Source organism: Ctenopharyngodon idella, chromosome 18 (genome assembly GCF_019924925.1).
Source record: "Ctenopharyngodon idella isolate HZGC_01 chromosome 18, HZGC01, whole genome shotgun sequence".
Lineage (NCBI taxonomy): Eukaryota > Metazoa > Chordata > Actinopteri > Cypriniformes > Xenocyprididae > Ctenopharyngodon > Ctenopharyngodon idella.
This window is the reverse complement of record NC_067237.1, coordinates 16,079,124-16,102,204: the sequence shown is the minus strand read 5'-3', so window position 1 is coordinate 16,102,204 and position 23,081 is coordinate 16,079,124. Positions and strand designations below refer to the sequence as shown.

Sequence of the window (23,081 nt, the reverse complement as noted above, 5' to 3'; positions counted from 1 at the left end):
CCAAAGTTAATGTCTGTGGTTAAGATAGAAATAATAATTCATATAGTTTTAGTTAAACTCTATTTAATTACCATTTGGAACATCAAATGTCTTCATTGAGGCAGAGGATCCTCCTGTAGTAAAGTGTTTTTTCCTTCTGCTCTTTGTCCTTAGTGAAAGATCAGACTCTGTGTCTGTGACGAGTGACCACTCAAAAGGTGGTGGACCAAACTTCAGTGAAGAAACACCATCAGCTATTGAAAGGTATGTCATGTGTTTTTCCAACATTAGTAGTTAGTGAAAGGTAGTACTATACAGTAATACTTGTTTCCAATAGTTGACACCGGATATACAGTGGAGTCCAAATTCAAAATCGTTTTAGACCATTTTAAACTGTTTTAGAACAATTGTAATAACAAAGAAATATTGCACTATTTCTATCATCCCCATCTCTCCCCAGTGCACGTCATCAGAGAAGAGATGTCATTGAGGGGAAGGGAGGTTATTTTGATTAAAGATTATGAGGGCACTTTCTTTTAAAAAAAAATGTGTACGGATAAATCATTTATAATAAACTGCATTATTCCCTAAAAAAGCAGTGACTACAAGACCTAAAGAAAGAGAGAGAGAGAGAGAGAGAGAGTGATGAATGGCATTGAAGTTCTTTCCTTGTGTTGTTTGCTCATCTGGTAAACTTAATACCATTCGCTTAAAGTAATTATAAAAAAAATAAAATCAAATTATTTTTTTTTAAATTAAAGTGATACTCTCATTTATTATTCAGAACTGTATGATTGATTACTGCAGCCAACAACATCTCTACCATTAGGTCTTCTAGAGTGTGTGTGTGTAAGAGAGAGGGAGAGAGGGTAAACCAGTTAAACCACCTTCATCGTAATTCATCATAAGAAATATACTGGCACTCAAAAGTTATTTTTAAATTTTTTTTTAAGCAAACAATACTTTTATTTAGCAAGGATGCATTAAATTAATCAGAAAATGTTACACAAGATTTCTGTTTAAAGTAAATGCTGTTCTTTTGATGTTTTTGATCTATTTAGCAAAGAATCCTGAAAAAAAAAACTACCTCCACACTTCATTAAGCAGCACAACCATTTTAACTAGTAATATCATAGGAATAAATTACATTTCAAAACATATTCAAAGAGAAAACAGATATATCAAATTGTAATAATATATTAAAATATATACCACTTTTACGTTATTTTTGTTAAAATAAATGCAGCCTTGGTGAGCAGAAGAAACTTTTCCAAAAACATTGAAAAAATCTTACTGAAACTGAACTTCTGAGCAGTATGCCTAGTGTATGAAAGTAAACGATAATAAGGTAGCTAGCGACATAACAGCAACATGGACTACTTACAGAGTGAACGTGAACCTAGTTGCTCCAACTTGTTGCAACACACCTTCAGATAAACCCATGAATCCCAAGAGTCTCTCTGTTCTGAGTGTTTAAATTCTAGATGCAGCCGCACTGAACCTCAGCACTGAGTGTGTATCCCTTTAAAAAATGAATCTTCAGTCTAAAAATTTTTATTAAAAAAATTAAGGTGATAATTAAAAATAGTGTGTATATTTTATTAATAAAATTGTGGTTCAGTGTTGTATAGAAAATATTGAGAATATTTCACTAATAAAATCGAGATACATTTTTCTAATTTATTTTAAGGAAACTTACACAGTTTTGCAGATAAACACTTGAACATCCTGTAGTAAAGCATATTTTCTCTCTGCTCTTTGTGTTATTAGTGAAAGATCAGACTTGTCCAGCTCTGTGTCTGTGAAGAGTGATCGTTCAAAAGGCGGGGGACCAAACTTCAGAGAGGAAACACCATCAGCTACTGAAAGGTATTTCATGTATTTTTTTGTAACAGTGTTTCATTTGTTAAATTCTCAGATGCAGTATATGTGATAAATGACTAAATAAAATGAAAAATCACAGATGATGATGTATCTTGTAAGATGCTTCTGCTGGTTGTTGTCTCTCTTTCACCCTCTACACTTACTGGCTGCAGACCTTATGTAGCTTCGCCCCTTTTCAGCGCTGCGCTCGTTGTCTTTTTTTCTTCTGGTTTGTATTTCCTCAAATATCTTATGGTTTTATGAATGAACTGCTCATTTTAAAATCTCCCCGGTCTACTGACGTTTACTGAAGTTATCTGCTTTAAACATTACAATACTCATGATAGCTTTAATTAACAATACAACAAGTAAATCCATTTCACCAGCTAATTATTCTTTTAAAATGATGCCATAGAAAGAAAAAATTCTAAAGAAGGCTGTGTGCTTGTTTATCGGGAGAATAATGTCTATACTGGATTTAATTACAAAAAAAAAAATCTTACTAAAGAGCCTACTGTAGTAAAATAATTTTTTTCTCCTTAAGGTGCTTGCACACTGAGTCCAAAATTTTCATATTCCTCATCCTAAAAATTCATCACGCACAGAAACCTTGCACACTGAGTCTGATGCGTATTAATTAAACCGCTGCGGAAAAAAACAAAACAAAACTTTGTCTTCAAGCAGTGAGAATGATTTTGTTGTTCTCTCTTTTCTTAAAAATAGAAAATGAAAGGAAATATTTGGGTCCATCCATTTCTGTGATTGCATAGAGAGGAAGGAGAGTTTCAGCTCCTTATCAAGGAGCTGTGGGATAATCCGTAGCGGTTCAAAGTTTACTTCAGGATGTCAGTGGCTCAGTTTGATGCTTTGCTTTTCTGCCACAATCTGTCTTTATATTCCGTTTCTATATATTCCACACTTTGTTTGTCATACAGTGCTTTGTGCTGCGAGACGAAGTGGATCAACTTGTCAGACGCCCTTCCGGATTTTGGCGTTCGTTTGTATGGTGGCTCTGAATTGTCAAACACCTCAATGTTTGTTGCTGATGCAAAAAAAAAAAAAATGCAAAAAATTAACCCAATTTTTAATTTATTTTTTTTATGACGGATGAAAGTTTCAGAGGCAGTGTGTAAATGTGATTGACACAACGTGAGATTGTATTTATTTTTTAACATGCAAAAACTTCGGATGAGAATTTTGGACTTGTGCAAGGTTCTTTACTCTGTCGTTTGTGTCGTTTGTGTAAGATCAGACTCAGATGTGTCCAGCTCCGTTTCTGTGAAGAGTAACCGTTCAAAAGATGGGGAAGGACCAAACTTCAGGGAAGAAACACCATCAGCTACTGAAAGGCATTTCATCAGGTATTTTACATCACAGCATTGTGTTAGCTAATTTCTTTACTGTGGTACATATAGTAACTTGGTTAATATGAATCAAAGAAAAATGTCTTGTAAGCTGCTTCTCTCTCTAATGCACTGTCTGTAGCTTAATTCAGCTTCAAAAGGCATCAGGCAAACTAACGCATTTACTTTACCTCCATCCATAGTTGTGAGAAGGAAAAATCCACACCTATATTTATTTACAGTAGAACATAAAAATAAATGAGATAGGCAAACCTCCTGCAGTTCAGTGTTCTTTGTGTCATAATTGAAAGATCAGACTCATGGAAGTCAGACTCTGAGAAGAGTAAATCAGAATGAGCTTTAATGCTGTGTTGTAATGAATTCCAACTGAAGGTAAGCTTGAAGAACACACGTGCAGTTTATTGGAACAAAGTGAACTAAACTTAACAATAAACAACATAACTGTGATTACGAGCTTGGCTAGAAACATGAAACTCACCAAAAGAAGGTTACACAAACAAAGCTAGACAAGATAAAATGGAGACATGAGGGCTATTTATACACAAGGACTAATGACCAAACAAGGAACACCTGAGAACAATCAGGACAGAACCAATGAGAAAACAGAACTGAGGAACACATGACTAAAACAGCCAATTAAAACATGACACATTAGGCTTGTTCGACTTCATGCAGCGCTGTGCAGACCAATCAGTGGCTGACTTGAAACAGTGCATGCTGGTTAGAAAGAAATTTTGCCCAAGGCCACGTGACTGTGACGTATGGCTTCAAAGTACCGTGAGAGCGATTCGAGGGCTGTCGGCTGAGTCATCCAGCGCAGCTTGTAGAGTGGCTGTACGAGGTAGTGATGGGCAAATGAATGGCTTTCCCCTCATTGACTGGGGAAAAGGTTCAAAGCTTCAAAAGTGTCGAAAACAGTGGCATCTGGTGTTTAGTAAAAATAAAGCAGCCAAAACCCTGTGAAACAAGCTTCGTCGGATGAAGCAGCCACCACACAGTTTCATGTTAGGTGCTCAAATAAAAGCCTAGTGCGTGTGTGTTGAATTTATCTCTGTGATAAATTAATTTACCCATTACACTGTGGCATTTAATGCCAGTATTGATATGATGTAACAGAAGAATAATTGTACACATATAGGAATTGCATATGGCAAGTATTTTATTTTCCTGTAATAATTTGTATTCTTCATATTACTTGTATGACTGGGTTTTTAAAAAATGTAACTGAATACGTCTGAATGAAAACCTACTCATAAAGTGAGATTTTGGGGGTTCGAACATTCCGATACGCAAAGTGAATCACGCACGTGATTGAACAGAAAGAGTAGGTGTGTTCGACATCGGCTGCGGCTGGATGCAACCAAAGAATATACACCAAAGACTATAGAATAACTTTGATATACACTAACAAGAAGCGACACTCAATAGAACGTTCCATTTAGGGGTGTAACGATTCACTCGTTTTCTCGATGCATCGATTACAAATCCTGATGATGCATATGCATCGATCTTGAAACATGTTTTTTGAATCGTGAATCGTTAATTTAGGCCGATAATCGATGTAAAATGCTAAGAATCGGATTAATCGCGATTCTATAGAGATTCAGTTTTTTTAAAAATATATAAACATTAAATTACTTCGTGTGCGAATTGATGGAGACGTTGTGCGCCGTCATTTGCGCCCTCCCTCACAGCTCTCATTCACAGACGCGCGGCTTACTATCGCTTTACCACCTCTCACTGGATTGCGCTCGCGCTCCGTCCGTAGCCCACGTTTGAGCTCACCTCAGGACGGTCACTACTATTCACATGAGCAGATGACAGCGTGTTTTCTTTCAGAATCATCGTAAGGAAAATGCTCTGTATATAAAGGACAAAGAGGGCTTTTCTTACTATTCCGTGAAGAAAAGTTCGTTTAGGATTAGTTGGGAAAGTGCATGATATTCTAGGGTGGTCTCTCCATTTAAGCATTAGAATGTTTAATGTACCTGGAACACTTTAATAAGGTTGTGTAGCCTTTAACACTATCCTCCACTAGTGAACTATATATGAACTAGGCCTAACTATAGTTTTAAAGCCCTTTTAAAGTTTTGGCTTATGTAGATTTCCACAAATGCCAATATTTATAGGCTATTAAAATAAAGTTATGTAGCATCATTAAGAACTAACATGAACTAACATTAACAATGGACAAAAGGTTTTGTTTGTTTGTTTGTTTTTTGCCCTTAATCTCTGACCACCTGAAGACCGCTGTGTAATTCACACCCTGACTAAGACACATTGAGGGAAGCATTTCAATAACCCTATGAATGCATATTAAAATGCAGAATCAAATCAAATTTATCGAATTGCATCAAATTTTAATGTGAATCGTCTCGTATCGAATCGTTCTGAATCGTTCAAAAATCGTTCTTGAATCGAATCGAATACCTATGAATCGTGAATTGAATTGAATCACTGTCTACCCAAAGATTCACAGCCCTAGTTCCATTGCAACACCAGCGCCCAGCAGCCGCCCTGCGTTTCCGCCATTTTGCGGTGAAAGCGAGTCGGCGGTCCACTAGTTTCTATGGCAATATCAGCTGCTTTGTTAAAAAAAGCATACATTAAAGCTGAAATCCAACCTGAATGATGAAAACACAGAATAAAATACATACACATAATAAAATCACTAGTGATCATCAAATCCTTTTAACAGTTTATTTTACAGACTTTGTGTTTAAGTCTTCCACTTTGTTCACAAAACCTTTGCTCTCTACAAACCCAGTCAGTTTGGGTTAAAATTCTTTAAAAGATCTAGTATCAGCATTATAAACACTGAATTAATACCAACATATGAAATTAAATTAAGGTCATGCATCAGAAAAATTGGGAATGTTGGACAATATAACAAAATATAACAGCTTGTTTTTGCAGTGTTGTATGTTAAAGCAAAAGTGTCCAAAAGTGGGAATTATGCAATAGTGGACACAGCAATGCATCATGTGTGATCATTATGTTTGTAGCATGATCCATTAAAACGTACAATATATATATATATATAATATATATATATATATATTTCTATTCAGATAGTGTAATACTATTATTATTCCATTAGGTCTGATCTATATTGTTCGCTGCAAACATGATGATCTTAAATGTATTAATTATTAATTTACTATTAATAAATGTGTAAAGTTGCATAAAATGGAAATACTCAATAAAGTGGCTTTGCTCCGAAGCCTCGGTTCAAATGTCACATCACTAGTACGAGCTCTGATGACGACACAGCAGTTCCACAATTGGCCGGATTCACCGCATGACAATGATCACGTGTGTTTTGGATTTATTCTAACGCCTTCGGTTCCACTAATTCTCACAAATCTGTATTTTTATAACAATTAAAGCTCATTTCATGTAGTCACAATGTTATATATTGTCATGTTTATCAAAATAAAACTGATAAAAAACGTACTAGTACGGTGGCTCTGAATTGTCAAAACACCTCTCAAAATGCTTGCTACAGATGCGAAAAACGCAGAAAATCGAACCCGATCCGAGTTTTTTTATGAGAAACAAAAGTTTTAGAGGAAGTTCGTAAACGTGATTAACACAACGTGAGGTTGTATTTATTTTTTAACCTGCTAAAACTTCAGACGAGAATTTCGGACTCTGTGTGCGAGGACCTTTACTCTCTGTTCTTTGTGTCATTAGTGTAAGATCAGACTCAGATGTGTCCAGCTCTGTGTCTGTGAAGAGTAACCGTTCAAAAGATGGGGAAGGACCAAACTTCAGAGAGGAAACACCATCAGCTACTGAAAGGTATTATACATGTTTTACAAGCCAAGGTTATTTTAGCTAATTTCTCACATGTGGTTTATGTGTTAGAACTTTATAAATAAAACAATAAAGTAGACAATGTCTTATACAATTTGAAGCTTCTTCCCAGCAAAACAGTTTTACACAGACAATAGGGAGCATAAAATCATCATGGAAAGACATTAGGCAACTGAACAAACATGAATACATCCATCCATCTTTAGTCTTAAGAAGGACAAATGCAGAGCAATTCTGTATTTAATTAATAATATAAATAATTAGGGCTGGGCGATTATGGCCCAAAATCAAAACCTCGATTAATTGAACATTTTACCTTTTTTTTTTTTTTTTGCCCTCATAGTTCACTGACAAGGTTTGTACTGTAAATATGACTGACTATTTAAGGTGGGATATTTTTTCCTATTGAAAGAGTGATCTGACATAACAGCTCACTATCAGCAGTTATTTTATCTATGGTTCATAACATTGTAAATCAGATAAAGATAAATTAGCATAGTATACCAGTATGTAATGAGAGCGATTGCGTGTGTGAATTAGTCATACCATCTCTCTATTAATTGTGAAGCTGTGGGTTGTAAATAGTTCTTTCAAAAGTAGAAAAAATATATGCTATAATAAGTTTTGAGTTTCTAAGCTACTTTAGTGATAAATCACAGGACAGAGGACAGCGCTGACAACTAGTTTCTGGGTTCCTCTCTGTGTGCGTGATCTTCACGTTTTGCGCAGCTACTTGTTTGAGTGTTCGTGCCACAGTGCAGATGCGCCAGCACGGTAGGTAGCTCGATATAATAATACACATTCGATTGTCTAATCGCTTGAATGTCCAAACTGGCAAACCGTAAAACAAATACAACTAACAAAGTTTAGTAAAAACGCAAGGCTCACCGCACACGCGCCATCACTATGTGTTGAACCCAACCGGTGTTCACCTCTGTGTTGCTTTTATGCCACTGACTGGACAGGGCAGAGTAACGTGGCTACACACGTGGTAGTATGTTTTTAAGAGGGAAGTATTAACAGGATTAAGAAACCGAAATAACCGACATGGGAAAATTACGTCGGTTAGAGGCTCTGAATTTCGGTTTCGATTACTTTTCGATTAATCGTCCAGCCCTATAAATAATAATTTGTTACATTCATATAGCACTTTTCTGGGTACTCAAAGCGCTTTACATATGGAAGGGGGAATCTCCTCAACCACCACCAATGGGCGTTACACTAAATCTCCTCAAATGATACAAAAGAACAGCTGGTAGTAAAGTTTTCTCTCTCTCTTTCTCTCTCTGTCATTAGTGTAAGATCAGTCTCACATGTGTCCAGCTCTGTGTCTGTGAAGAGTGACCGGTCAAAAGGTGGAGGACCAAACTTCAGAGAGGAAACACCATCAGCTACTGAAAGGTATTTCATGTGTTTTACATTACAATTATTGCATTATTTCCCCGCTGTGGTGTTTTGTGACAGAACTTGACTAAAGGGATAGTTAGGGATAGTGAAAATTATCCCATGATTAACTCACCCTCAAGCCATCCTAGGTGTATATGTCTATCTTCTTTGAGGCGAACACAATCATGGCTCTTAAAAGCTTTATAATGTTAGTGAATGGTGCTCGGGTTTTAGAAGGCCAAAAAGTGCATCCATCCCTCATAAAAGTATTCAAAGGCTCCAAAGGATTAATAAAAGCCTTCTGACAGTGAATGAGAGAGATTGACTGTGTGCCTGCGATTACCTGTGTCTGTCCTACAGGTCAAGTCATATATTCATGAAATAAAGGCTGCCATGTCCAGTGAAAGCAAAATCTTAAATATATACCACTTTTACTTTATTTTTGTTAAATGCAGCTTTTCTTTGTGTCATTAGTGTAAGATCAGACTCAGATGTGTCCAGCTCCGTTTCTGTGAAGAGTAACCGTTCAAAAGATGGGGAAGGACCAAACTTCAGGGAAGAAACACCATCAGCTACTGAAAGGCATTTCATCAGGTATTTTACATCACAGCATTGTGTTAGCTAATTTCTTTACTGTGGTACATATAGTAACTTGGTTAATATGAATCAAAGAAAAATGTCTTGTAAGCTGCTTCTCTCTCTAATGCACTGTCTGTAGCTTAATTCAGCTTCAAAAGGCATCAGGCAAACTAACGCATTTACTTTACCTCCATCCATAGTTGTGAGAAGGAAAAATCCACACCTATATTTATTTACAGTAGAACATAAAAATAAATGAGATAGGCAAACCTCCTGCAGTTCAGTGTTCTTTGTGTCATAATTGAAAGATCAGACTCATGGAAGTCAGACTCTGAGAAGAGTAAATCAGAATGAGCTTTAATGCTGTGTTGTAATGAATTCCAACTGAAGGTAAGCTTGAAGAACACACGTGCAGTTTATTGGAACAAAGTGAACTAAACTTAACAATAAACAACATAACTGTGAATACCAGCTTGGCTAGAAACATGAAACTCACCAAAAGAAGGTTACACAAACAAAGCTAGACAAGATAAAATGGAGACATGAGGGCTATTTATACACAAGGACTAATGACCAAACAAGGAACACCTGAGAACAATCAGGACAGAACCAATGAGAAAACAGAACTGAGGAACACATGACTAAAACAGCCAATTAAAACATGACACATTAGGCTTGTTCGACTTCATGCAGCGCTGTGCAGACCAATCGGCGGCTGACTTGAAACAGTGCATGCTGGTTAGAAAGAAATTTTGTCTGACGCCACGTGACTGTGACGTATGGCTTCAAAGTACCGTGAGAGCGATTCGAGGGCTGTCGGCTGAAGCCCTGTCCAAATACCCACACTTGCGGTCTTGGCCACTTGAGAGCACATGTACGCAACAGGAAGTAAGTGCGCAAGACTGTCCCATGTCTTAAAAATGCCCAAGTGCTGTGCCCTTAACACACACTATACCCACACTATATTGAACACTGCTTCGGAGCGCTATTCGAGTCTAAGTGTATCCCATCATGCATTATGTTCGGGAACTCGCATGCCCCGAAATCAAAAGCTTAGCAAAACAGCTGATCATAGATGTACAGGGCGGGTTTTTATTTCTCATCTCCATAAATATATCTAGTATTAGAGCTAATGGCCCGCGTGCCGGCAGTTTGAGACCACAGGTCTAGAAGGTGCAGAGACAAGCAATGCTGATACTGTGGGAAAATATCAGCAGGAAGCCTCTTTTCCAGTCAGATTCAAGGATCAGAACTAATTGTTATACGTACAACAGTAGCCCAACAAGCTTATTGTCAGGTTTATGTTCTGTTATATGGATCTTTATTTTGACATTCTGTTCTTTTTACTTTACTTCCTGTTTCAAAGCTCTGTTTATTTTCGATTGTGTACTGATTATGTCCTCGTTTTCATGCCTGCTGACCACATCGTAACACTTATTTATATAGTAATAAATAAGTTAAGAAATAAATATAAATCAATAAATAAAAAATAAATAATTAGCGATAATACCACACATTACGCTATTGATCTACTCAAAACTGCCACACGGGAAATTCCTTCACTGCAACAGCCCTACACGGGACTATGACTTGGTGAATTGCCTTGTGTCAATCACTTTGTTTTTTGTACAAGAGTATTTGGACGGCACCTGTATGCCCTCCATTCTCAAGTTTACAGGCGCTACAGCACCTTGTCACAGTCATTTTCGAAGACCCAAAACAGACGTGACACGTGTATGTTTACACAAATATGTTGTTGCCTCAATTGAAGCTCAAGATGCTATTTTGATCATCTCAAATCTGGAAAATATGAAATCACCAAAAGATTTATTCATCATCAGATTTATTTATCTATTTATTTATTTCAGTTTACATGTATCCAGCTCTGTGTCTGTGAAGAGTAACCGTTCAAAAGATGGGGAAGGACCAAACTTCAGAGAGGAAACACCATCAGCTACTGAAAGGTATTATACATGTTTTACATGCCAAAGTTATTTTAGCTAATTTCTCACATGTGGTTTATGTGTTAGAACTTTATAAATAAAACAATAAATAACAGAAGACAATGACTTATAAAATTTGAAGTTTCTTGCCAGCAAAACACACAGACAACCAGAGGGAGGCAACCATAAAATCACCACTGAAAGACATTAGGCAACTGAACAAACATAAATACATCTATCCATCTTTAGTCTTAAGAAGGACAAATGCAGAGCAATTCTGTTGTTTAATTAATAATATAAATAATAATTTGTTACATTCACATAGCACTTTTCTGTAGTATCTGTTCTCTAACTGAACTAAATTATTTTTATTACTATAATAAAGTGTTGCGGTCATGGTGGGCAAGTGATATAACCGGTGTTGCAGCTGAACACGGGTAACACCGTCCATCGCAACAAGCCTTACATATGTAAGTCAAGTAATATCACACGAGTGGACTCCAGTTTCTCAGAGTATTGGCATGATTGCAAATGTGATACTTACTGATCTTATTGAAGTCCAATAAACAAGTTGATATTAAGTGACTTATGATTATGATTATGCTCTATTTCGTGAAAATAATTTCAAACAAAGCCACATCAGAGCTGTTGCGCATCTCCAAGCAACAGTGATTCGTGAATGAATCTGCGTTTTGAACGACTGAATGAATGACTCGCACAAATCAAACTTTTAAAGTTTAATTTTTACATGTATCAAAATTAAAAAAAATTATATTTAAAACATTTATACAGCATTTTATACCCATGAGCTGCATTAAGCAGTCTATGTAAATGGGTCTAAATAATACCATTTCAGATGGAGCTTCTGTGCCACTTCTGCAATGCAAAGATGGATTTTTGGATGATTTCTTTTGATAGGTAACAGTCTCATTGGGTCTTATTGTTCTAACTGAATTTATTGTTTAACATTTAAAAACTAATTTTCTATTTTAATTTAAGAAATTGATGAAATATGATGCATACATTTAATAAGATTAGAAGAAATTGCTCTTATAATGGTAAAAATGCCCGTGGAAATAATTTAAAGGGGCAAATATCACCCTGTAACGGGAAAGTTAATGTCTGTTATTAATCAGAAAGTGCTCCTAAATTTTTGACTGCTCCTAAATTTTTTTTGTTCCTAAAGAAAAATGTAAGCGTAGGTAGAGCCGTGCATTTCTGTTTCCTGTACAGAACCTTTATGATATTGTGAATGCGTGGTCAACACAAAATGAATGAATCACTCTCTGAGACAATTCATTGTTCCTGAGTCATATTAAAGATTCGTTCATGATGGACACATCACTAGCAATGTCTCGTTCCCTCGTTTCGGGGAACCATGGTTACATCAGTAACTGGAGAACTTCTTTTGTTTTTATGCATAGATGCAGATGATCATTCACATCAACATTACGATGCATCATAAAAACTTCTATATTCCACAGCAAATATGTCTTTACCAATTTAAGTCTGTGCTGTTGCTCAGTTGATGTATAAATAAAACATATTTTAGGACCTGTCATCCAGTAGGCCTAATCATTTACATTTTACATTTACATTTAGTCATTTAGCAGACACTTTTCTCCAAAGCGACTTACAAATGAGAATAGTAGAAGCAATCAAATCAACATGAGTACAACAGTATGTAAGTGCCGTGTCAAGTCACAGTTTCATCAGTAAAGTGCTCGTAGCAAGGTTTTTTTTTTTTTTTTTTTTAAATATACGCAAATAGATGGAGAAAGAGAATAGAAAATCGAAAAAAGAAAAGTAATAAATAAAAAGTGCTAATATTGCTGGGTCAAGTGTTGACGAAAAAGATGTCTTTAGCAGCTTTTTGAAAATGGCTAAAGACTCAGCTGCTCAGATAGAGCGTGGTAGGTCATTCCACCAACCAGAAACAGACCAGGAGAAGGTCCGTGAGAGTGATTTTTGTGCCCCTTTGGGATGGCACCACAAGGCGCTGTTCACTTGCAGAACGCAAGCTTCTGGAGGGCACGTAAGTCTGAAGTAGTGAGTTTAGGTATAGAGGTGCTGCAGCAAGACCAGTCTTGCTGCAGCATTCTGAATCAGTTGTAGAGGCTTGACAGTGCATGCCAAGAGAGCATTACAATAGTCCAGTCTGGATAGAACAAGAGCTTGGACAAGAATTTGCGTGGAATGCTCCAATAGGAAGGGTCTGATCTTCCTAATGTTGTACAGGGCAAATCTGCAGGACCGGGCCGTTGTAGCAATATGATCTGTGAAGCTTAAACAATCATTCATCACCACTCCAAGGTTCCTGGCCGTCCTGGAAGGAGTTATGGTTGACGACCCAAGTTGAATGGAAAGGTTGTGATGAAGTGTTGGGTTGGCACTGACCACAAGCAGTTCCGTTTTAGCAAGGTTGAGTTGAAGGTGGCGGTCCTTCATCCAGGCAGAAATGGCTGTCAGGCAGGCTGCGATGCGACCAGCAATCGTCGGATCATCTGGTTGGAATGAGAGGTAGAGTTGTGTGTCATCAGCATAACAGTGATAGGAAAAACCATGTTCCTGAATGACAGATCCTAGTGATGACATGTAGATGGAGAAGAGAAGTGGTCCAAGCACTGAGCCCTGAGGTACCCCAGTAGCAAGATGATGCGACACCTCGCATCATCTTGCTACTGGATGGACCTTGCTACCTTGGACACCTCACCTCTCCAAGATACCCTGAAGGACCTACCTGAGAGATAAGACTCGAACCACTGGAGTGCGGTTCCTGAGATGCCCTTCAACAAGAGGGTTGACAGGAGGATCTGGTGGTTGACTGTGTCAAAAGCAGCAGACAGATCCAGCAAAATGATGAGTACCGATGATTTTTTTAGTTGCTCGTGCCAATCTCAGGGCTTCAGTAACTGAGAGCAGGGCAGTCTTGGTTGAGTGGCCACTCTTGAAGCCAGACTGGTTGTTGTCAAGGAGGTTGTTCTGTGTGAGATAAGTAGACAGTTGGTTGAACACAACTCTCTCAAGTGTCTTCGCAATGAATGGAAGAAGGGATACCAGTCTAATTTTCTAAAAGTGCTGGATTCAGAGTGGGTTTTTTAAGCAGTGGTGTAATCCTAGCCTGCTTAAAAGCTGTGGGAAATGTACCAGTGTGAAGAGAAGAATTGATAATGTGAGTGATTGCAGGTACAATTGAGGAGGAGATGGCCTGAAGAAGATGAGTGGGGATAGGGTCAAGCAGACAGGTAGTAGGGTGATTGGAAAGGATGAGTTTGGAAACATCTGCCTCAGAGAGCATAGAGAAGGAGCGGAGAATTTGTGTGTTTTCCATTAAGATGTTATTGTCAGTATGTGGTGTGTATTGGTTGCAGATGGTTGTTATTTTATGTGTGAAGAATGTGGCAAAGTCATCAGCTGTAAGAGCTGGTGTGGGAGGGAGGGGAGGAGGGCAATGAAGAGAAGAGAAAGTTTTGAAAAGTGTGCGGGAATCAGTAGAATTGTTAATTTTATTGTGATAGTATGTGGTTTTAGCATTGGAGACATTTGTAGAGAAAGAAGAAAGGAATGACTGATAGAAGCTAAGATCAGTAGGATCTTTAGATTTGCACCACTTCCTCTCTACAGCCCTGAGTCTAGACCGATGTTCACGGAGAACATCGGATAGCCAGGGGGCAGAAGGGGTGGCGCGGGCTGGTCTGGATGAGAGGGGGCAGAAGTCATCTAAGCAAGATGTTAGCGTGGTGCAAAGAGTGTCAGTAGCATTGTTAGTGTCCAATGATGAGAACTGTTTAGGGGGAGGAAGTGTGGATGAGACCAAAGAGGATAGGTGGGAGGGTGAGAGTGAGCGTAGGTTTCGTAACATGTGGTGGAGTGTGTGTTGAGTTAGGGGTCAGGTTGAGATTAAAAGTGATGAGGAAATGGTCTGAGGTGTGTAGTGGAGTAACCAGTGTGTTATCAGTGGAGCAGCAGCGTGTGTAGATGAGGTCCAATTAGTTACCTGATTTGTGGGTAGCTGTAGTAGACACTCGCTTGAGATCAAACGAGGCAAGCAGAGTGTGGAAGTCAGTAGCCTGAGGTTTGTCTAGATGGATGTTGAAATCTCCAAGTACTAGCAGAGGAGTACTATCCTCAGGGAAGGATGAGAGTAACACATCTAACTCCTCCAAGAAGTTACCTAGCTGACCTGGGGGACGATAAAGCATTACAACATTAGCAGGGTAGGTGATGGTAATTGCATGTGATTCAAATGAGCTGTAGTCACAGAGAGCTGGTAAAGGATTGAACTTCCATTCATTGGACATAAGCAGACCAGTACCACCACCACTCCCAATCTGGCGTGGGGTGTGAGAAAGTGAAATTAGAGGAGAGGGCTGCCGGTGTGGCAGTGTCCTCTGGTTTGATCCATGTCTCAGTCAGAGCCATGAGATGGAGACCTGAATGAGTAGCAATAGATGTAATGAAGTCTGCTTTGTTTACAGCAGATTGACAATTCCAGAGACCAATAGAAATTGAAAGTAATGTACAATATGACATGGGTAAAATACGCAGGTTGTTATGATTGCACTGCCTCCAACGTGTGGCACGCGATTTACGAGTGATAGTAATAGTGGGAATTACACTATTATTTTTATTTAGCACATATCTAAAACAGGTCGCAAGATAGACAAACAAGAACAAACTGTATAAATGAGGAAGGAAAGAAGGAAAAAGAAAAGAGCAATACTCAAGTGCCAGTCGCGCAGGTAGAGTTGCTGGTCTTTACACTCTTCGGTCTTCACACGATGAGGGCTTCACACGAGCTGCTGTGGTATACTACACAGTTTTATACCCACTTGATACAATGTTAATTAGTTCAGCAGGCCACGCCTTACTGACACAATAACACAAAAACACTTACAGTATGTAGATCCTCCTGTTGCTTGACTGCTACTCTCTAATAAATGCTAAATTACAGCTGTTTAAGTACTATAAGCTGGCCTTGGCCACGCCTTACTGACTCAGAGCAAAACGAGAACAAACGCGACTTGCCACGTGAATACAGTAAACAAACTTCCTAGCAATGACACAGCACTAAAATCAAACTAGAAATAACACAAAAACACTTACAGTATGTAGATCCTCCTGTTGCTTGACTGCTACTCTCTAATAAATGCTAAATTACAGCTGTTTAAGTACTATAAGCTGGCTTTGGCCACGACTTACTGACTCGGAGCGAAATGAGAACAAACGCGACTTGCCACTTGAATACAGTAAACAAACTTCCTAGCAACGACACAGCACTAAAATCAAACTAGAAATAACACAAAAACACTTACAGTATGTAGATCCTCCTGTTGCTTGACTGCTACTCTCACAATTAGCTTCATGTTTTTCTACTTTTGTGAAGGAATAAATTTTCAGCTTTCATATTTTGTCAGGTTTATAAACAAAATTCAAACAGTAAATGTTGTTTTGACACTCTTTATTGATCGCTGTTAGGGGTGGGAATCTTTAGGCACCTCGCGATCCGATCCGATTCCGATTCTGGGAGTCACGATCCGATTCCAAAACTATTCTTGATCCACTTTTTTTCTTATTAGTTAATTCGTTTCATAACCTTATTTTATTTTTTTATTATTTAATACATAGTTTATATAAGTACTTTTTTTTTTTTTTTTTTTTTTTTTTTTTAAATAATTACTTGTTTAAAAATAATAAATAATATAATTAAAATAATAATAAAATAATTAATAAAATTGTATGTTAAGATTTTTAAATATAGGCTATAAATAGCTTCAAAACATAAAAGCAAGTAGTCTAATAATAATAATAACGAGAAACAACGAAACATTACAAGCAATAAACTAAGAGTGCTTTCAGTATTTAAGAGTATCTGAACGTTTTTCATTCAAAAGCTGTGAGGGATTTTTCTCTTTCTCAGCTTTACGGTTGTTTGATTATTACTGATGTCATCATAGACAGTGGAAGAATAAGTTGCATTCACAATAATGTACAGATCTCTTTTGAAATATAATATGTTTTTGTCCTGTCTGTTTAATCCTTTAAGACATCTAACTGACTAGGTTTAAATTAATTTCGCTTCATAAAAGCATTTTAAACACTTAAACGGAGTCTCACACAGCCACTTGCGCGAGCGCCCTTCACAAAGTGCACATGGAAATTGAAAGCAGCCTACTGTTGTTACAGTTGGTTGCAGCAGAGAGGATTCAGAATCGGACTTCAGCAGCAAATGGGTTTATTAAACAAGGAGACAGAACAACCAACCATAAGCAAACGTAGAACAGACAAGGATTGCAGGGAAGTGAGTCCATAATAAAGGGAGTGCTAATGATGAAGACCAGGTGCAGGTAATCCGTGGAGATGGGGAGTTGATGAGGAAGTGAGTGTAGGTGTGGAACAGGGAGGATCATGGGAGCCCTGGAGCCCTGGAGCCCTGGTGAGGGCTGGAGCGGAGTCTGGAGGCGACTCGGCCACTGGAGCGGAGTCTGGGGGCGACTCGGCCACTGGAGCGGAGTCTGGGGGCGACTCGGCCACTGGAGCGGAGTCTGGGGGCGACTCGGCCACTGGAGCGGAGTCTGGGGGCGAACTGGAGCGACAGGTTCAGTCCAGAAATCAATGAGCCAGTGGTCCTCTCCTGGTGAATGTCCAGGCTTGGCAGTGGCCATTTTATTCTGTGGCTATGGTGCGGCAGCGGCCATCTTAATTGGTGGCTCATGCTTTGCGGTGGCCACACTTTGTTCAGTGGCTCTGGCGCGGCAACGGCCATTATCCGTGGCGGCTTGAGCTTCGCGGCGGCCACTTCATGGCGAGCCTTAGATGCAGCGGCGGCCATTTTCTTAGGCGGCTTGGGTTTCGCGGCGGCCATTTTCTTTGTCGGCTTGGACTTTGGGACAGGCAGGACAACATGGGATGACCCACTGGAGGGATATGTGGAGGAAACGGGCGGTAGGCGAACTGACCAGGCCGCGTGTTTTTCTGAGGGGACTGGACAAGGAAGACACGTTTTTTCTTGAACCTCTTCAATTTCGAAAACAGAACCATTTAAAAAGAGAATCAGATTAATAGACTCGACTAGGGAGAAGGAACAGGCAGGTTCAATATAACGAATTGTATCCTCGTCCAGGCCCTTCAGAAAACACGCGTTAAGTGGTGCATCTGGCCAGTTCACCAAGCAAGAGAGCTCAGAAAATTCCTCCATGTACCTCTCCAGCGGGCAACCGTCCTGCCTAATGGTCCACAGGCGGTCCACCGCTGAACTGGTAGGTTGGTGAACAGCAGGAGAGATCGGTACCAGGAAAATTCCCATCTTGCTGCAGAAGTCCTCACTGTTAGGTCTGTTCTTCTGTTACAGTTGGTTGCAGCAGAGAGGAATCAGAATCAGACTTCAGCAGCAAATGGGTTTATTAAACAAGGAGACAGAACAACCAAACATAAGCAAACGTAGAACAGACAAGGAGTGCAGGGAAGTGAGTCCATAATAAAGGGAGTGCTAATGATGAAGACCAGGTGCAGGTAATCCTTGGAGATGGGGAGTTGACGAGGAAGTGAGTGCAGGTGTGGAACAGGGAGGATCATGGGAGATGGAGTCCAGGGGAGACATGAACTGTAACAACTGTCAGTGAGTTTCATATTTATAAAATAAGCCCACAGCACTCCAACCAACATAAATGATGCCTTCGTAGAGCATTTGTAAGGAAAATAGGTCTACCGGCGGGCGAGAACGCAGGCTCCAAGCGCGTTTCTCTCACAGCGTATATCCTGTGCAATGATGAACCACACGAATGTCTGCACAATGTCCTATGGAAGTTGAGCATCTTCAGGCTCGCGAGAGTGAGGCTCAACTTCCATATTAATGCACTGAAAATGCTCGCTCTGCTGGTGCTGGTGGACACGCACCATAAGCACACGGAATTATGACGACGATGTTACTCATGCAAAAACAAATTCAACAGAAATCCATCCATTCATAGTCATAACTGCCTTTACTACCTTCAAATGAGACTGAATCGTGTTTTTTCATTCTCTGCTCTTTGTGTCATTAGGAAAAAATCATTCATGAAGAGTGACCATTCAAAAGGTGGTGGACCGAACTCCAGCCATAGAAAAACATCATCTACTAAAAGGTATTTTATATCATAACCATTCTGGAATTGCATTTATTGGCTTTCCCATGTTTTGTCCACACACATCACAGGCATGTTAAGTCCTCAGAGAAAGCTGAATTATTTTGCCATCTATGCTGGTGGTGAGCTGCACTGTAGCTGGTTGCTTATTACTTCAAGTCACAGAAATTATTTGTGTCTTTATCGTCACCTTTGTCTCTTGTTCCAGTATTAATAATGGAAATATTACTAGGATGTGATACTGTTTTTACATTCACACAGAAGGCACTTTGGCAGTTGGGCAGGTGGGAATCTTTTGGAATCTCAAGATTCGATTCATATCGATTCTTGGGGTCACGATTCAATTAAAAATTGATTCTCAATTTGGAATCAAATTTTGATTCGATACATGCATAGATTTTTTACATTTACATATTTTAAACATTGAGCTTTATTTTATTTAAAGTCAAATTTAAATTAAAGTGAAAAAATAAAGGAAAATAAATTATTAATTTAATTTAAAGGATTAGTTCAACCAAAAATGAAGGAATCATGTGTGTCAGAGTGCCTGTCAGAGTGGAAAGATGATGAACTGATGCATGTCCTCTGGATCCTTCACAGAAACAGCTGATCTAAAACTGTGGTTCCTCACCCTTTGTCCCTGAAGCCCCCTCCTTATTAGAGTTTAATTATTATGTTATTGTTCTACTTCAATCAGTTTATAATATCTAAATATTTTAGATTGTATAACTATTTTATTCACAATAAATTATTATTTTATTTTATTCACATTTCCTGGCTTTTAATTTTGTAGGATATTGGTAAAACTAGTTTGTTTACATGGTGCCACGATGGCTATATTATACTGCATTTTTAACAGGCTTATTTTGGCTTTTTTTGTGATGTCTGGCCACCATCCACCTGCGCTGTAATGAAGAGAGGGAAGAATTTGAAAGTGAGTCGAAGGAGAGCAGCAGTATTCAAACTGTACAGCAGTTGCTGTTACTACCGATTGGTCGGGAATTATTTAGTACAGTGGTGGTCAGAATTATTGGCACCCTTGGTAAATATGATCAAAGATCACAAGTTGTTCGGGAGGGTTTCAAGAAAAATCCTCTGCTTTCATCCAGAAACAATCTCCAGCATATTCAGTTGTCAGACAAGACTGGAACTGCAAACGGGACCGGCTTCTATGGTCAGATGAAACTAAAAAAAAAAAAGATTTTTGGAAGCAAACCCACCAGATGGGTTTGGTGCACACATGGATAAAAAACACCTCATGTCCATGGTTAAATATACTGCTGGATCTTTAATGTTGTGGGCCTATTTTTCTGCTGGAGGTCCTGGACATCTTGTTCAAATACATGGTATCATGGATTCTATCAAATACCAACAGATAAAAAAATCAAAGCCTGACCGCTTCTGCTAGAAATCCAATAATGGGCCGTGGTTGAATCTTCCATCAAGACAATGATCCAAAACAAACATCAAAATCAACACAAAAATGTGTCACTGAGCACAAAATGAAGCTTCTGCCATGGCCGTCCCAGTCCCCTGACCTGAACCCTAAAGAAAATGAGTGAAGTGAACTGAAGAGAAGAAGCACCAACATGGAGCTAGGAATCAGAAGGATCTGGAGAGATTCTGTATGAAGGAATGGTCTCTGAACACTCTTGTCAGGTGTTCTCCAAACTCATCAGGCATTATAAAAGAACACTCAGAGCTGTTATCTTGGGAAAAGGTTGCAAAAAGTATTGAATAAAAGGGTGCCAATAATTGTGGCCAACGTGTTTTGGAGAAAAAACTTTTATTTCATAATGTGATTCCCCCCTTTCAATTCTTTACCTTCAATGAAAGGTTAGATTTTTGCTAATTTTATTAATTAAAGATCAAAAGGATAAACAACGCAAAAAATTTTTTTTTATAGTCATCTTTGATCATATTTACCAAGGGTGCCAATAATTCTGACAACCACTGTATAGTTAAAATTATACACATCTTGTAACTGCGTTATTATTATAATCTAGCCTGGTGAAGACACAGTTCCTGCTGCCACTCAGCCTAGGGGTATGCGATATCACGATTTTTGATCGTGGACGATTAAAATGTCTCCACGTTCTGCTTTTGAAGAAAGCTCTGGCACCTCCGTCTCAACATACTGTACAACGCGACATACATTCACATCACATGTTAGTGCAGTGGTAGACTTATACTCACGGAACACTGCAATTATTCACAATCACAAAAGTTTATTATTTGCATGGGTTTAAATGCCTTGCCGGTTATCTGTGTGCTGGTCTGACATTCGTTTTTCTGAGCAGGTACACCTGAAGCGCGCTCCTGAAGCGTGCACACAAACAGGTCACAACCTGTTTGCACTTCAGCCCTCAGGCAGACGTTACAGATTGTTGTGCACTAGAACATCCAGGCATAAAGAGTTTTCTCCCCCATGCTATCTCCAGCTTAAACAGATAACATAACATTTACCGCCTGTTTTTATTATTCATCTCTCAGTACCTGAGAGAGAGAGAGAGAGAGAGAGAAGCAATAATTAGATTATGTAAATGTATTTAATAACATTTTTATATGGTTCTGTATATATACAGTACATAATGCACAAATGTGTGTTTGGACACATTGGCAAAATAAAAGCTCATTCTGATTCTGATTCATATAGTGAAAATGACTCTGAAGTTTATTATCGAAACTTAAAAACCTAAAAAACAGTAGCTATTTAAGCTAACAGAACTGCACAGCAGATGTAGATATCAGACAGAGTGGGACTTCCTGCAATAAATTGATTCTCTTTGCTCTTTGTGTTTTAGGGAAAGATCAGGCTCAGTTGAGTCCAGCTTAGTGTCTATGAGGAGTGATCGTTCAAAAGATGGCACACTACCAAGCTTCAATGAGAAAACAACATCTACCAAAAGGTATTTCTTGTGTTTCTTGTTGGTCACATATTTACTGTGTTAGAAAGTATCTCAGGGACTATCATGAAACTTTATTTACATTAAAACCTTTTTCTGAAATGATCAATTTTGGATAGAGGTAACCTGCTGGTTTCATGATTGTTTGTCTAAATTATAAAGACATATGTGATTTGTTGTTTTGTGTGATTTAGTAGCAAAGAACAAAATACCACAGTGAATATTGGTGCAGAAATTGTACGGTGGGAAAGTCTAAAGGTTCAAAAGGGAATGAACAGTGATGTGGAACTGGCATCTTTTCTTCTCAATAGGTGAGGACACAAACACAACTTTTAAATAACACAGTTCACATTTTAGTTTAATTTACAACATAAATAATCCACCATGCTAGAGTTAATAATAATAATAATAATAAGTATTATTATTTATTTTTTTGCCAGTGACGTATAACCTGGATTTTGAAATGTTGTACATTGTGCCTTTTAAAGCAAATTCAGCACGCTGAAGTATGTGTTAAAATACATAAAGGGATAGTTCACCCAAAAATGAAAATTCTGTCATCACTCACTCTCAAGTTGCTGAACAAAAAATAAGATATTTTGAAGAATGTTGATAACTAAACAGTTGTTGAGCCCCACTGACTTCCATAGTAGGGGAAAAATACTATGGGAGTCAGTGTGGACCACAAACTTTTTGGTTACGAACATTCTTCAAAATATCTTCTTTTGTGTTGAGGACATCAAAGAAATTCATACAGATTGAGAACTTGAGGATGAGTAAATTATGACAGAATTCTCCCTTTAAAACTATCCCTTTAAAAAGACAATGTTTGTTTTGTTGTGAGTTGTGTGATGATATTCAGGGGTGCACATAAGTGGTACGCAGGTGTCCTATAAACGATGCACCAAAAAACATGGTGGGAAGCGCTTTTGAGTACCAACATTTTTGAGGACCGGTTCACAGGGACATGTTTACTTACTGGAGTAGGATTTTTCTCCATCTCTGGTAAGATAGTAATCGTGATGATAAGTGTGTTCTTTAATTATTAGGTGTACAACGGATCGCAGTTAATCTGTGATCCGTACGGATAAGGTCCAACGGTTTGGCACGCATGTGATT

General features: G+C 38.5%; 1 protein-coding gene across 50 annotated transcripts in view; it reads left to right on the top strand.

Moving 5' to 3' along the window:
* Window positions 1-23,081, top strand: part of LOC127500029 (uncharacterized) — a 162,447-nt gene that overhangs the window by 3,418 nt on the left and 135,948 nt on the right. For 43 of the 50 annotated variants that reach the window (XM_051870886.1, XM_051870862.1, XM_051870878.1 and 40 more), the window contains exons 3-12: window positions 154-243; window positions 1,750-1,848; window positions 3,090-3,203; window positions 6,903-7,010; window positions 8,322-8,426; window positions 8,886-9,005; window positions 10,859-10,954; window positions 18,976-19,056; window positions 21,861-21,965; window positions 22,157-22,273. In XM_051870886.1, coding sequence (XP_051726846.1) covers window positions 154-243; window positions 1,750-1,848; window positions 3,090-3,203; window positions 6,903-7,010; window positions 8,322-8,426; window positions 8,886-9,005; window positions 10,859-10,954; window positions 18,976-19,056; window positions 21,861-21,965; window positions 22,157-22,273 — 1,035 coding nt within the window. The remainder of the gene's footprint in view (window positions 1-153; window positions 244-1,749; window positions 1,849-3,089; window positions 3,204-6,902; window positions 7,011-8,321; window positions 8,427-8,885; window positions 9,006-10,858; window positions 10,955-18,975; window positions 19,057-21,860; window positions 21,966-22,156; window positions 22,274-23,081) is intronic. The other 7 variants (XM_051870851.1, XM_051870853.1, XM_051870852.1 and 4 more) reach the window with 7 other exon arrangements.